The 16,625-nt window shown below is 42.7% G+C and overlaps 1 protein-coding gene across 2 annotated transcripts in view; it reads left to right on the forward strand.

Moving 5' to 3' along the window:
- Window positions 1-15,259: 15,259 nt before the first annotated feature.
- The window catches only part of rbpjb (recombination signal binding protein for immunoglobulin kappa J region b), a 46,833-nt gene continuing 45,467 nt past the window's right edge, over window positions 15,260-16,625 (forward strand). For both annotated transcript variants that reach the window (XM_083910377.1, XM_083910378.1), the window contains exon 1: window positions 15,260-15,318. In XM_083910377.1, the coding sequence (XP_083766503.1) occupies window positions 15,299-15,318 (20 nt within the window). In that variant the 5' untranslated portion in view covers window positions 15,260-15,298. The remainder of the gene's footprint in view (window positions 15,319-16,625) is intronic.

Below are 16,625 nucleotides of genomic sequence, written 5' to 3' on the forward strand. Positions count from 1 at the left end.
ATATATATATATATCTAAAATGTACATCTAAAATTCTAAATCTAGAATGTTAAATCTAAAATGTTACATCTAAAGTGCTAAATCTTAAATGCTAAATCTAGAATGCTAAATCTAAAATGCTAAATCTAGAATGCTAAATCTAAAATGTTAAATCTAAATTGCTAAATCTTAAATGTTAAAAGTGTAAGTGTAAAGCTAAATGTTTAAAATTTGACAACACCTGAGCACTGGTTCACACCCGCCGTGTGTTAAGATTTGAAATTGATATTTAAGTGTAGATTTAACATGTAGTTTTCTACAATTGTATAAATGTTTTTTTTAAATGTATACTTGTGTAAATAAACTACATTTAGCCCACCCTCATAGAACACAACATATATATACATACAACAATATAAAGATATGATAGCAATGACTATTTCTTTCAGTAACTGATGATAATTTCACAGTAGAAGTAGACACAAAAACACTACGACCACCTCCACCTCAATTTAACACCAGGCTGCCACGCGCACGTGTGTGTATGCAGTTTTAGTGGGGAGGTAGTGGGGTCAGGTGGGGGTGGGGGGGGGGAGTGGGTGCAGACTGCAAACAAACGAACGAACGCCAAGCTCAAATTCAACCGCAGGTTTGCTGAGGCTGGGGCCGACCGTGGTGTGGCTCTTTTGTAATGTATATCAAGTTCACCAAGGGCCTTTTCATTTGACAGGCCATTGTTAAAGGGAGGCTGTAGCCGGCGTTGCACTCCCCTCTTAACCCCACCCACCCGACACAGGAGCAGGTTGGCTCGCAATTGTTTTATGGAAATGCACGCGGGCCTGGCCGGGTGTCTGCCAGGCGAGTACAGACGGGAGGGGTGTGTGTGTGTGTGTGTGTGTGGGGAGGGTGGATGTGACGCCAACCCCAGCGAACGCCCCTGACCCTGAGCAGATGGCGAGGCAGGGTTCTCTCCGCTGAGCCAGAATTAATAGCGTGTGCCATGTCATATTGTCTGAAACAGGCCTGACTAAAACTCCCCACCCGCCTCACCACCTCACTCCCCACTTCTATCCTGATTTGTGTGCCCCCCCCCCTCCAAACCTCTTCACCATCTCTCTCTGCTGCTTCCCCCCCTTTTTCCCTCCTCCCCCTCTTCGGCCTCCCCACCTCCACTAAATCCACAATCCCACCCAGCTTCCCCACAGTGTGCTTACTCTTCCAGCCACTCGTTTGCTCATTCACTCACTCATTCATTTATTCACGTGCACCTCATTCATCTGTTTTTCTTCTTTTTTTTTTACAGACACTCATTCACAGGTTTGCCCGCTCACAGAGGCTTTATCAGAGGACAAGTAAGGCACCTGCATTTCCAAAGCTCCCCCGCTGAATGGCTGCCACCCCATTTCCTCACCCGTCTGTTCACACTACGACCACTGTTCACCCGTTCACTTGTCCTTGTATCCGGGCCTCATGTTGCACAGTCTCTGGCTCAGCCCAAAGTCACTCCATGTCACACAAATGCAGATGAATCGAGGAAACGTCTCAATTTTTCTGCTCAATTTTGTTCTTTGGAAGAAAAAAAAATCTCCCTAAAGCAGATAAATGGTTTCTGGTTGAAGTGTGAACAGGGTTTTTCTTTCTAAATAGGGGATTTACAATTGTCATGTGATGCTTTTTTTCAGAGTCTTCCTGGTGAACACACTTGATTTCACAGAATCCTTGAAAAGCCGGACATGGTGCCTGCATGTGGCCAAAAGAAGGATTTTCATTGTGAGTACATCACATGTTCTTTTGTCATCAATCCAACTTTATTTGTGTGGCTCCTATGAAGCCCAGTCAATGTGTGTGTTTTGGCCTTCCATACTCCATACCATACATGCAAACTGTGGCTTAAAGGACTCATATCATACCCTATTTCTACAAGTTAACCTAGTTCCCTGGTGTCCTAATGAACATGTCTGTGACATGCTTTGGTTTAACTACCTTAAGGATGAAGCATCACAGCAGTTCAATTACCTGCCAAAACAGCCCTGTTCAGAATGCTCGGTTTTGAGTGCCTGTCTCTTTAAATGCAAATGAGACACAGGAAACTACGTCAGCGTCACTGAGGCTCCGGCAGCTAACATTTGGAAAAGCCATCAGTTGCCGACTCTAGCCGGGCACATTGCCGTCATATACAGTATAAAATGTATCCACTGGACACGTAAATCCTCTGAGGCTGAAAGTTTGTATAGAACTCTGTGTTGCACTGTGGAGCCAAGAATAGAACATTTGGCGGACTTCTGCTCCTCCGGATACAATTGCCCTCGTCTGCACTCTCGCGTTTTTTTAGGGAGAAAGCTGAGCTCCACGAGACAACAATTCCAGGAATATCTCAATGTGACTTTTTGGAACCCTTATTTCTAAGAGTGTAGGCCTTCGTCTTCATCCCAATTCTGCTCTGGATACGCCTGTTGTCCACTCTCAATTTTAGAACCCCAAAAATTGAGAAATTTAAAATGCTTCTATAAGCTGTGAAAAAAAAGCCCCATTAACACTGACTTTCAATTACTTGTTAGCATTATTCTCTAAATTAAACTATTTCCTGCGCGTCTGTTCTCATCATGTGTTTGTTTAATTATTCAGTAAGATTATGGGCAACTGACACAAACAGACTGAAAATAGGTTCACGTTCTAGCTTTTGTAAAGAACCTTCAACACCATGTCATGGCTTTCATCAGTGGAAGGTGTTTGCTCAGCTGTCAAAAAGGACCGTAGTGCAAATTGCTTTTTTCCAGCTCATTAATGAACTCCCTTTTAAAAGAGAACGAGACAACAGAAGGATGTTTGTCAATAAACTTCACAATTGTCTCTAAATCTGTTTCAGTCGACCATGATGGGGCTGTACTTGACCTTCCATTAGCATTAAACACACTAAATTGTTCTTTAATATTTATTTTTGGCAGCGACGCAGACTCCTGTGTTATTTTTGGTGCAACCCTATGACGCACAGTCATCGTTCAGCTGTAAATGTTTGAAGCAAAATGCTTTTTACAACTTTGGACAGCACTCACTTGATGAACTGACATCCACCCTGATGAATGAACTGAAAAAAAGGAACCACACTAAAGAACAAGATAAGATAAGACAAGATAATCCAAGCACCATAACGTTGTCGTTGGCAGCTCTGTGGTTATGTTGCAATCAAATGGTGTTAATCACCTTTTTAAGAGCTAAGATGTGGAAGATGGACGTCTGGGCAAGAACTTGCACCAATCTGTCCAATAGCTGGTGAGATATAGATGTCCACTATCCAGTCTGAGGGTGTGGATCCATCACAAATATTTGCAGGGGCCTCCCTCCCATTACCTTCTCCCTCTCCCCTGGAGCAGCAGTGTTGCTGACAGGAATGGAAATGAAGGTCAGGGATTTGTTCAGCCTCCTCCTAATCACAGTCCTCTTCCTGCCCCGATACGCCCCTCACTGACCCTCGGCTTCTTTGCTTCTATCAGCCCCCTGACTGACTGACAGCCTGGGAGATGGTGGAGGAGGAGTGGGTGGGGTGGTGCATAAGGTCATGACCTCAGCAGTGCAGTTGCTAGGCCTGTTTATGTATAAAATCACTCCTTCATCTTCATTTGTGAATGAGGGAGAGACTGCAGAATCTTATAAAGTGTGTTATGGTGCGTTCCATCTGCAGTCGGAGGGTCGAAGTCATGTTTAGGATTCCAAGATGGCCGCTTCTGTACAAACACGAAAAATCGCCGCTTCACCAGCCCATTCATACTCCATTTTCGTTAGTTTTACGTCCGTCTCAAACGTTATGGACGTTTACACAATACTTCCTCTAGAGGGAGGGAGGGAGGGAGTGCTGAGTACCAAGGGTTAGCATCGACAAACATCGCAACCGTTATTTTTATTGTGCTTGATCCAAAATAGACTGGTGGATTTCGTGGCGGTGGAATGGAAGACCACGAAATGTACTTGTTAGTGTTGCCGATGAGAGAGATCGATGACAAGCAGCATTTTCAATATTTATATGGACTATTGACTCTATACTGCCCCCACGATTTCTGGTGGTATTGCTCCATTTCGTCCGTTGACGGACAAATAGAATAGCGAAATAGAGACAAAAGGATCCACCCATCTCTTTCTTTTGCGTAGATTATACTTTGGTATTTGTCGTATTTGTTTCGCAGTAAGTCAGTCGTACACATAGTCGTGTTTATTCATGTCCGTAGACATGTTGCTACATTGTTTGTGTCAACTGATATTGCTAACAATGGCTAACCGGAAATACGTTTGCACTTCCGACTTCTCAACTGGAACACGAAGAAAGGTGAAATCGCTCCCAGTTCTGACTTCCAAGTTCCGAAGTAAATGGTACGCAGCATTAGATCGAATCAAATATCGTGTTAGTCCGACTTTAACTGTGCTAAAGTCGGACTAACACACTTAGATAATGTGGTAGGGAGTTAATTTACCATTGAATGTATACTTTCAAACTGAAACCTAAACTGACCAAAATGCTCTGTACGATGTACAGTTGTCCTATCCGACCTCTGACCCACTAATAACAAGGAAACTTGTACACAAGAAGAAGAAGACGACAACATGGTGAAATCCACCCAGTGAATTCTTGAACTGAAGAGGAGTTTACAGTTAAGTGAATGGATTGTAGAGATGTTTTGGTCTGTAGCTTAACAGGTCAACCGATCAATTCTATCGGCTTCTATACTTGACATGGACGCTATTACAGTTAATTGGTATATTTGAGCGACAACCGTAGTTTGACTATGGATGGAAACGTAGTGTGTTTGTGTGTGTGAGTGAGTGAGTGACTGCAAATGAGTGAGCGAGAGCAAGAGTGTGTGGGGGCGTTACAGAGGTAAAGGTCAAGGTTTGCGAGGTTCACTTGGCTGAAGCTCGTTTCCTCCAAACCCCCACCAGGCAAATACGCTGCCGTTAGCAAAAGTGAAACTAAACACAACTTTATAAACAATTGCAACAGCAGCCAAATATACTGTAGATCATGTTTTACAAGCTCACAAGAGCAAGATGTGCAGGGGAAAGAGAGCACAACTAACAAGACTATTTGTAAAATAATCCCAGGAACAACTTCTGCTTTTCATTTTCCTGGAACAATTCGTCGGCGATGTCGTCAAGAAACAAAAATGCTTTGGACAGAGCTGACCTCAGTACTTTGTACCCACTAATAACTGCCCGTCCATCTTTTTGTTTCATACAGCCTGTCACTTTCTTTTGTTTTGTTTTTTGTTCTGTTTTGTAACATTATCAGGCTGCTTCTGCTACGAAAACCTCACCAAGCCTTTCTTCAGAAGTCTTAACTGATAAAGGCGTCAGGCCAAAAATGAGATTATTGTCCAAGTTTAGTATTCACTCCGAGGAGACAGCTTTACTTTTGTTGGAAGGTTCCACTGTTATGACATTTTTCGACCCTCTTCCTGATTAGTCTCTTACGGGTTTTAAGTTTTTGTTGTTGTTATTTTTTTGTGTGTGTATGTGAATACACTGGCTCCTGGCCTGGCCGACCACCGTACTGAATCTCTGGGATCGGAGGATGATGTTTCAACCACATCCTGACAACAAACATAATCACTTGTGTTGAGGTTTCTTGCAGCTTCAATGCGCAGATTCCATAAATCACGCTGTAACGGGGCGAAGAAGGAACTTCTTTTGTGTGTGTGTGTGTGTGTGTGTGTTTGTGTGTGTTTTGGGGGCTGCATGCATGGACTCAGATTTTCCGAGGTGGAACGTGGACGTAACTCACAGTTAGCATATCCAATGAAGTGATCCAGAAGCGAAAGTGACTGCGTGTGTCAAAGCTGAGTCATCAAAGACGGCAGCGATGAAGAAGACAAATCAACTCAGATTTCCTCTTTGCGTGTTTCGCGATTAACTTGTCTCTTTTGTGCTCTTTTCACTTGTCTCGTCCCATTAAGCTGCGAAAAATGATCACATAAAGCGATGGAATCTGATCATGTGAGGTTTCCAGTGATTTTTATTGAAACACTAGTTCATCCAAGGAGCATTTGATGAATGTATGTGCATCGTAACCTCTCGTCTTAAATTCCCTGGGCCTGTATTGTCTTTATATAACAATTGAGAAACTGGGATTACGCTCAGTACGCCGCTTAAGGGAGTCTCACTGGTAGTTGTTGGGAGACTGGAGAGCATTTTACGTACGCTTTACTCACCGTTTGAGAATTGAAACCAACAACCATGAATCCTGTTTGGCTGCTCTTGTAGATTCCCAGTGCTTCGGTCTCCTAATAGAGTAACAAAACCAGTGGGCTTTCACGTGGTCTTTTACGGACATTGCAAGAAAACAGAACTTGTTTTGCTTCCTTTAAACCGAGTACAGAAAGTAAAGTCTTACATAGGACATCATGAGCACAATTTGCCCTACAGTATGTCATATATTGTGTGACATACTGTAAAAATCACAAATCGGTTCACAACACTGACTTTTTATATCTTTTCTATTCATATCTCTTAATCTTTAAGATCTAAAAGCAATGCTATTCAACTTAAGGCCCGGGGGCCAGAACCAGCCCTTCAAGCAAATTGGACTGGCCCACGGCCCATAAATAATCAATGTATTATTAAAAAGGCCGTAAATAAAACCGTATCTCCGCCTATTTCTGGCACTTTGCGACACTTTGTGACACTTTGCGTACCTTTTTGGCAAATACTAGTACAGCTGTAATTTTAGGCAGCCTATGTACTGTATTTACCTGAATATTTTGTACTATGAGCCAACTGCAGCAATTGTACCTGAATATTATTGGTACTGTTACTTATATTTCTGCAAAAATAGCCTATTGTGGCCATTGCACCTTAATGTTGTTTATATTGTTATTGTTAATTTTGTTAGAGCCAATTGTGACTGTTATACCCAAATGTTGGTGGTTTTGTTACTTACCTTTTTTGCACAAAACTAGCAGCCTATCAAATGCAGTGCAAATGAATGAATTGAAGCCATTGCCAGATTAGTATAATGAGTAAGTGTGACCTTAATGCCTGAGGAACTGGTGTAAATTCTTCATACAGTAGAGCTACTTAGTTCTACTTATATATAAATTAGTTTAATATTATTAAGGTTGATTATGTCATTCGTAAATGCACAAAAAGAAGCACTAAAATTTCAAGGATGTGCAGTTAAAATAAATCACAGTTTGTGATGCAACATATATTCGGAGGCCTTCAAATGTGGAATTTCACTTCACTGAAGCCCACTGACATATTTCACTTCAAAACTCCCCTCAGACAATGTCACATGTTTTTTCAGGGGACACTTTCCAAGTATAAAATACAGGCATGAGGCAGCTGGGGCTGCTTTTTATGCTTTTCATAACATAATGCATTGAGCACATTTTTTTTCAGCGCTCATGATCAACTCTGCTTTTTTAATCAAAGTTAAATACCCAGAGGCGAGCGCTGATTTAAAAAGATGGCGACGGGGGGGAAACCGAGCCAAGTGTGCGCAGATGGGGACTCGTATAACTTTTTATGAAAAGGCTTCCCTCTAGTGAAAAGGAGAATGGAATGGGGCTGTGAATAATCCTCGGCAAAGTGATTTCAAAAGTGCTGTGGTCGCAGAGCTGAGATCTCTCCTTAAGAGTAACTGAGGGGGGAAAACACGCTGTTTTTTTGGATTTTCGTATCTTTATGTCGCGTGTTGTTTCTGCTGATAACCATCGGGGTAATGGATTTACAGGACCCTGTGATTGTGAAAGCCCATAATCAAGCTCCATTACAACAATATTAAAAGCTGTAAATAAATATGTGCTGTAGATTGATTGCTCCTTATTAGAAATTGCTATCGCTTATCACACCGACACATCGCAAGGCCTTTCACTACACTTTAAATTGCCGGGGGGGTTTTATTTCAAAAAGGTAGATGTTACCAAGCTGTTGTGGTCAGACAAGTCGATCAGATAATATTGCTTATTTTCCGATGTCACACACACACACACACACACACACACACACACACACACACACACACACACACACACAGTCTGCTTCAAAGCTACCAAATGGCGTGTCTGCACAATTCTCACCCCGCATACATTCTGGCAGCTTGAACTCGCCGTGAACTGCGCAGGATGAGGAAAGGGGAAACGTCTCTTTCCTCATGCCTATAGTTTCAAAAGAAACACACGCTGCAGTTCCCCTGACAGTCTGCTAACTTATCACCCTGTCAGTTCTCTGCTCTTTCTGTTGTTGTGGTTTAAAAGAAAAGTCAACACAGTCCGGCTTTGAGATGTTTTTTTTTTTTGTACCTTACTGTAATGACATTGTCCATTTGTATATGTGTCCATTTCTATAAACTGTCTGCCCTCCTCCAGCCCTGGGTTTTCCCATGTGGCTGCACAGTGAGACAGACCCGGGACGCCCTTCCCTCTGCTTACACGAGACGAGATGCCTCACACGGAACACACCAGTGGATTACTTCATGACTTTTTGTCTTGTGATGTTCACTGAGGGAAAGGTTTGTCATCATCATGGCTCCGATTGTTGTGATGATGGAAAACGCAGAGGTCCAGTGTGTGAGAATAAGTGACACCTACTGGTGAGACACCTACAGACTGAAACGTACACTACCGTTCAAAAGTTTGGAGTCACCTATACAATTTTTTTCTATTTTCCATTACAATTCACACTTTTATTGATCAAAAGAGTTGCAAAATGAATAGAAAATATAGTCAAGACATTGATTTTTATTCAAAATAATATTTTTGCCTCTCGTCAAAGAACCAGCAAAACTGTTTTCAGCTGTGCTAACATCATTGCACAAGGGTTTTCTAATCATCCAATAGCCTTCTAACGCGATTAGCAAACACAATGTACCATTAGAACACTAGAAATGGGCCTCTATACACCTATGTACATATTCCATTAAAAACCAGACATTTCACGTTAGTCGTTTACCACATTAATAATGTATAGAGTGTATTTCTGATTCATTTAATGTTATATTCATCGAAAAAAAATTAGCTTTTCCTTAAAAAATAAGGACATTTCTAAGTGACCCCCAAACTTTTGAACGGTAGTGTATATTTCCGGTTTGTTTGTTTGTGCAGGTGTGGAAATGGTGTGGAAATGGTGTGGTGGTGCGTCAGGGTCCTGTAGTATCCCACTTTACCATCAGGTGGCGGTACAAGTCTGGATGCAGAGAATAGGACACATTCCTACCAAAGAAGAAGAGAAGAATGCTACAGCTCCCTGGGACGGACACGTCTGATTCGGGAGTCGTGGTATCAGCCGGTTTGAGGGTCGCCAGATCGAGGTTTGGATTGCTATACTTGGCGACTACTTCTTCTGTTGTCAAAATGTTTTTTTTTTGTCTGATTGGTTAGCGGAGCTTAATACTCCACCTACTGGTGGGGCAGAAATTCAGTTCCAAAATCTGAATCAAAGCGTTGAGTTTGTGGGCACTGGGTGCATAAGTTTACCAGGGCCTTAATGGATAGTATCTTCAGTGGCTACATTGTGAATGTTACATACTGGACCTTTAAAGTCGTAAAATGTCAAACTGAGCCCCAGCATGGCAGAACAAAACAGGTGTGATTGTGTAATTTATGCCAACATGACACGGGACACATGGGCCGCACAATATAGGGATTAGCTAAATTGGACACGCTACATTGACTGTAGGTGTGATAGTGAATGATTGTTTGTCTGTATATCTGGCCCTGCAATAGACTGGCGAACTTTACCAGGTGTGACCCTGCCTTTCACCCCAGTGAGTGATGAGTGAAGTGAAAGAGTCGCCTTCAGCTGAACACGTTGAGCTACTTTTCTGCCACTATACCGCACAGCTAAGTAGTTTCCTTTGTCTGTTTCTGCGTTCAAGCGGAAGTTATGAACTCAAACAGGAATAACAAAGTGATGAACAGAGTATTCTGAACTTGTTAACAGGCTGCGAATGTGACTGTGCAGAGTTCAAATGAGCTCACCTTGTAAAGACTGGTGAAGTACCCATATTTTTTTTTTTTTTAACCGATATCTCACCGGTGACCTCAGTAAGTCATCTGTGAAGTTTAAAGCCAGTGAAGCGACAGTTATGAGAGCAACAGGCAGGTGCACCAAAACAAGACAGCTCATCACATAGTTGCTCTAAAAAGCCATCAAACAGGTTTAACTAATAAAGTGGCTGCTCAGTGTATTTACTTAGTCTATATTTGCGTCCTGAAACCTTGTAAAAAGCTCAACATTGTCACATTTAAGTAGAAAATTCAGATTTCCTGTTTTTTTTTCTTGTCTGGCAAACAGCCGAGCGTTCGTGTCTCCGTTTATCGACTTGCTGTCTGCTCACCCGTCTGACATTTGACCCAGTGTCTTCTCACCCACCTTTGTCTGTCAGCGGTTCTCGCTCTGACTGTGCTTGTGTGTGTTTGAGGAAGTTTCAGCCCACGGACGACTTTAACACTCAGACGGCACTTAATTGGCTCACTTTCTCTCTCATTTCTCGTTGCAGTCCGTGAATCTGAAGATAAAAATAATTTCCCGTCTTAATTATTAGAGTTTCAGCGCCGCACTTGAGAGATTATGAGAATCTGCTCTCACACTTTCTTGCTTTGAATGACGGACAATATTATAAAGCAGATGACGTGCATGTAGTTAGCAGTATGTAGGTCAAATCCATAGAGGTAACGCAGATGGAAGATATATTTCCACACAAGGACACGGATCTTTCGTTCTGTCTCAATCTTTCTTTATTTCTAAGCCACAAGCTTAAACAGTCAAGTAAGTGGATTTATAGACCTGAGGCTTAAGGCTTAGTCGTGATTGTTTGAATTGGCTCCGTTTCTATTAAAATAAATGTTTTTTTTTTACTTCTCACGAGAGCGAGAGTGCAACACGGGGAGGAAGGTTGAGATTTAAAAAACAAAAGGGGAAAAATCAGAAGCAAAGGGGCGTAACAAGATGTGATTGTGATGAGCCTCGAGGAAGCTTTAAATCATGTGTTTCAGCGCTGCAGCAGCCAGAAAAGACATAAGGTTGAAGTCTCGCCGTTGTCGAGTTGACGTGACACCTCGTCTGTGCTTAAAGGTTGATGCAGTGTGCGCTCAGAAAGAGGATGTGATTTCAATACTTGCACTTGGGAAGTCTCTGTTTTGTTTTTAGTTCAGCTGTAAAACATTTGAGGAAACTTTATGCTTCCCCATTCGACTCCGAATATATCTGGAGGTTCTTTTGCCGACTATAAAAAAAAAAAAAGGGAAAGGAAAAATGGTTGAGGGCAGGATGAGGTCTTCGTCTCTGTGTCTTCATAGTGCGGGCTGTGGGCCAGACACACTCTCATGCAAAACCTCATCCCTGCAACTCTTCTCTCCCAGCTTCTTTTTTTCCCCCTTCTTCTGTTTTTTTTCTGGTGGAACAGTGAAGCTCCATCAAAATGAATTGCACATCTGAAAAATTTGAGACGTGTAGATTTATACAGTGTACACAGAGGAGGAGATCACATCTGCTTCTTTCTACGTAGAAACACTTTGATGTAGCTGTGCACATGGACACTGGTGGGTCGGCTGTTATGGACTGAGTCAAGCAAAACTATCAGACCTGTCTGAGGGAGCATTTGTGTGTATACGTTTATAGAATTGACTATATGCACAGATAGTCACTTACAACTTCCGCTAAAATATAAGCCAGCTCCCTAACTTCCGCTCACTTGTTGCTAAGGGGAAACTTGGACATTATGAGGTAATGTTGGCGATTAAAACTTCCGATAACGATTGAAACCATTTACTTTGTCTTTTAGTAGTTAGTAGTTGTGACTAACTACTGCTTTACACTACATTCATTTATTCATTCATTCTTTCATACCCATTCACACGGTGCTAGCAACACTGGGTTAAGTGTCTTGCCCATGGACACATTGGCATATAGGCTAGCGGAGGCAGAAATCTAACCCACCCCCTTCGAGTTGAAAGACAACTCGCGCTACCACTGAGCGACCGTAATCCCTAAGTAACCATGCTTTTAGAAACTTGTTTTCAGTCTAGCGATGCGAGACGATACCACTTTTCTGTGTCCGATATCGATATCAAAAACTGATACTGATATTAGTCAGATTCGGTCATTTTAGACCATTTATGAACGTAGGAAACTGTTAACAACACATTTGTGCTGAGTCATTTCAAAAAGACATAATTCTCCAGCTGTGTGACAAATATTGTTCTCACAAACATGACTCAGCTGAAATGGTTTTGCTGATCCAGTTATTTTGACCAGCATCGGACCGATACTGATGCGGACGATACCGATTCCTGTCCCTATTTCACTCATACTCCAACCAGTTTACTTTACTAGCTCAATGTTGCTATTGGCTGCATCTGTCCTGACATAAAACAAATCACTTCCTGTGTGCAGCGTGGGTAAAGGCCACATTATACTTCTTCGACTGCGTATGCGTTATCCGTCTGCACGCTGCAATTTCCTGCCCGATCAGTAGGGGCCGCTGCGCAAGGTTGTTCTGCTTCAGGCTACAGTGAGCAATGGCGTCCGAGAAAGAAAGAGAGAGAAAGACTGTTGTTGTTGAAACAGTGGCCATTTCTCACTTTTCTGTGTGACGGAACACAGTTTTAAGATAATTTGAGGCGAGAAATTGGCCATTTAGAGTCTAAACATGTGCTGTGTGTGTTAAGATATGACGTATTTATAGTTTGGCAGCGGCGTTATCGGCGAGGATCAGCTCCGCGTCTGTGGACGCTCGGTGCTCACTGTGAGCCGGCACAGAGCAGCTTAGCTCGGCCTGTCCTGAGGACCAATCGCAGCTCTTGCCGTCTCCGTTGTCCCTTGACGGAGTGACGGAAAAATAAAATATTTTAAAAAAAAATTGTGAAGTCGGAGACGACGCAGATGCTCTGCGTAACCTACGCAGAGCACTTTACGCAGAAGTATAAATTGGGCTTTAGGCTCTATGATTTAAAAGGATATTTGTTTTTGTCCTTTTTTTAAATTCTAACAGCCACAAAAGCACCAACTTGCCATGAGTTTCAAAAGGCCTCCACTTTCTCTTTGAAGCTGTAAAAAGTAGAGCCTCTCGTAAGGTGAACAAAGATGCCAAACAGATTCAAATGAAGGCTGTAGCAGAAGACAACACCACACAATGGGCTGGAGACCTACATGAAGGTTTACGGCTCTCTGACCCCTCCCAGATAAACAAGAATGACCTGACCTATTTGTAGTGGGGATGGAACGCAAACTTTTGGAGACGCTATCTAACTGGGGGAGAGCTCGAGGCAAGTAGGCACAAACAAGAAAGGCTTATAAAGCTCATGCCACATTTCCATGCATGATCACGCTCAATAAAAGCCTCCCTTGTACTTTGACTGAGTCATGGGACTCCCCAAATGTGATGGCAATGCACTACTGTGCTCTGCTCATATGTGGCCATGTTATTGTTTCCAAATTCAACATAGAAAGTGCAATGATACCCTATGGCATTGTAAATGTGGGGTGCAGAAACCCTCCTTTAATTCTTGCTTTAATTTTATGTCAGCGTGTTCTTCTTCAGTCTCATCACTTTTGGTGCTTGTAATTATGGCTAACTAATGATTATTTTCATTAATGGGTTGATTACTTTTTAAATGAAATGTCAGCAAATCGTAAAATATACCTATCATTGTTTCCTGCACCTCAAAATGACAAAATCCTTTTGCCCACAAATTGTCATAGAAGAGCAGTTAAAGCTGTAGTGTGTAACTTCTAAACAAACAAATAAACAACAAACAAACGTCTGTTACATTCAAACCATTGTCAAATGAGTTCACACAATGCTGATTAGGCTTCACGCCTCTTTGTCTGTGTTTAGTTTGGCAGTGTTTAGACTTTCTGTCACCCGGCGACATTCCCGCGCTGCACACAGGGAGGGGTTTGAACATCAACGACGACATTGCGCAAGTAAAGTGATGCAACCGCAAACAGGTTTTGGGGTAAGACTGGAAGTAAAAGAAGAGCCCATAAAAAATTTCAGAAGACAAAAAACCTGATTGTTCAGCAGTTTGATGAGATAAGTGCTTCTTATCCCCGCCTGCCTTTGTGCTGCTGCTGTTTACACACAAGCGCTCCCTCAGTCAGGTGTGATAGTTTTGCTTGACAGATGACGCCGATAGAGACAAATATCACCAGAACTTGTACACTGCAACTTTAGTAAAAAAAATATTAATTCCCTACTTCTACTATCTCTATTAGAGCAGCAACTGATCTGTCGAGTATTTTCTCAATTCATTGTGTAATCATTTGGTCCATAAAATGTCAGAAAATTTTGATCAGTGTTTACTGAAACCTGGAAATGATGATGTTCTTAAACCAAAAGCATTCAGTTTGAATGATTTCTTTGTTATATGGAGCAAAGACTCCAGATAATATTCACATTTAAGAATCTGAAACAATCAGAAATCTTGTTTTAATAATGAGAAAACCCTCACACCGATTAATCGATTATCTAAATGGTTGACGATTAATTTAGTAATCGATTAATAATTGATTAATCCAGTAATTGTTTCAGCCTCAATCTCTATTCCATTGGGAGGTAATAAAAGTGATATTTCGGCTACAGCCCTGCAGCTGCTGATGCTGAATACTGCAGAGACCATAAGGAAACAGGATGCATGCTATAAAATGTGTGCATTATTGTGTGTATGTTCTCTTTGGGACGTTTTCTGGTATGAGACAGAACATCAATCCTGTGGAACTGGTTCAGTTTAGGGCTAAGATTTAAATTGTGGTCAGATTAACTTGTTGTGGTTAACGCTTTGCACAGACTGTCCACATGATTGGAAATCAATGCGGTGCTCTAAGAAGAATGTATGCACGAACTTGTGTGTGTGTGTGTGTGTGTGTGTGTGGTGTGTGTAAGAGAGAGAGAGCCTGGGAAAACCGAGGGTTTCCTCACCACTTGTGTTTCCCCCTCTAAACCTATCGGAGCTGTAATTTATTACCTGGTAAACACGTGGGAATAGTATCTCAACGCCACAAGATAAACAACTACTATGCTTTGACGCAACATCTCGCGATAGGCGACGCTCCCTCTGTGCTCGCCTATTGTGAGAGTTTTCCAAGCCTCGCGCGATCTTGGAAGTTTCCCACGCCTGTTGTTGTGGCGTCTGCCCTGCTCTCTCTCTCCCTCTCTCTGTTGCTACTACCCGCCGCCTCCCCCTTTCTCTGTCTTCCTCGCCCACCTCCTTTCTCTCCGTCTCCCTCGTCCCTACACCTCCAGTCTGCTTCTGTTGTCTCGGCGGATTGTTGGACTGTGGGAGAAGAAGGATATCGCGAGTATTGGAGTTTTGGTGAGAGTTTGTGGAAGATGGCGCCTGTTGTGACAGGGTGAGTCTGAGATTCAGGGGTTGGTAGTGGGGAGCGGAGTTGTGGAGAATATGAAGTTAATGATGTGAAAATGCTCATTGGTAAGCCGCCGTGCTTTCGCCTGGTCACACCGCACTGTTTAAACCCCTGCTTTAGCCCAAATAAGTCGCTTGTGTGTTTACGTGCGAGTGTTCCCCCCCTCAGCACAGTTATCGCTACTTGCCTGAGCTGACTGTTGCTGCAGTGTTTGGCGAGCTAGCCCCAGCTAAACGATACTTCACCCTCGGTGGTCTGCTTTTTCCCCCAGACAACGGCAAGCTGTTAGCTAGCAGGCTAGCCAGGGAGCTAAACACAACCCCCGTTTGGAAACAACTCAACAGTGACACGCGGTTTCCCCTTTCCTTGCATAGAAAGCACTCGTACGAGCCCCCGTTCTTGCGTTTGTTGGCGAAACGTGCTCAGCAGTTAGCCGGGCAACATGTTCAGGAATCGGGTTCCCCGACTTTATACAGCTAGCTGTCCGATAATAGGCATCGGCTAGCGGTGTCTCACTGAAACACGTTGCGGCTTTGTGGAAGAGGCAGCAATTCTTTCGCCTGTGTGTTTTTAAACCTACACACGGCGTGCTGCTGTAAATACTGAGAGCCGACACTACTACAACACAGTGAGTGAAGAGCGTGTACTGAAACAACAGCAGCTCCGCGAGTAACGTTTGAGAGAGAGCAGACTGTGCTGGAAGTAGTATTTACTACACGAACAGACCTGACCTGTGTAAACAGAAAGGTGGTGAAAAAGCACATCGTAACACTTAGTGCATCTAAGGTTGAAATTCACGATAAACAACCGCTGTGTGCTTTATCTCAAAGCACGATTCTGATCTTCAGCCATCGATTTGGTTTGTCACGATGTGTCTCCAAGTCACGATTAGCCATACATTGTTGCAGTTTCTAATTTTAAAGTGTGTGAATAACTGGTTCATTAATTGTGTGAGTCGGTTAAGGCTCTAAATGGGAAAATTAGTCTTGAGCTATCACTGAATCAGTTGGACAATAACATGATTTCTGCTATAATGGTCCCACATGTTTGTACTTGTCTGCCGTAGTCAGCCAGTCATATGGCAGAGCCTGAATGCATTTTAGATATGTGGACATGGTCAAGATGACCCCGACAGGATGTGGTGAGACACACATTTCACAACCTTCCCTGATGTGGTAGGATTTGTGGATGGGACACATTTCAAGATACAAGCCCCCAGTACGAGGTCACTACTGTCATTCACCATGGGTAACTGCCACCACAAGTTTTTAATGACAATGCATATGCAAACC

The sequence above is a fragment of the Microchirus variegatus genome (assembly GCF_963457635.1).
Source record: "Microchirus variegatus genome assembly, chromosome: 2".
NCBI lineage: Eukaryota > Metazoa > Chordata > Actinopteri > Pleuronectiformes > Soleidae > Microchirus > Microchirus variegatus.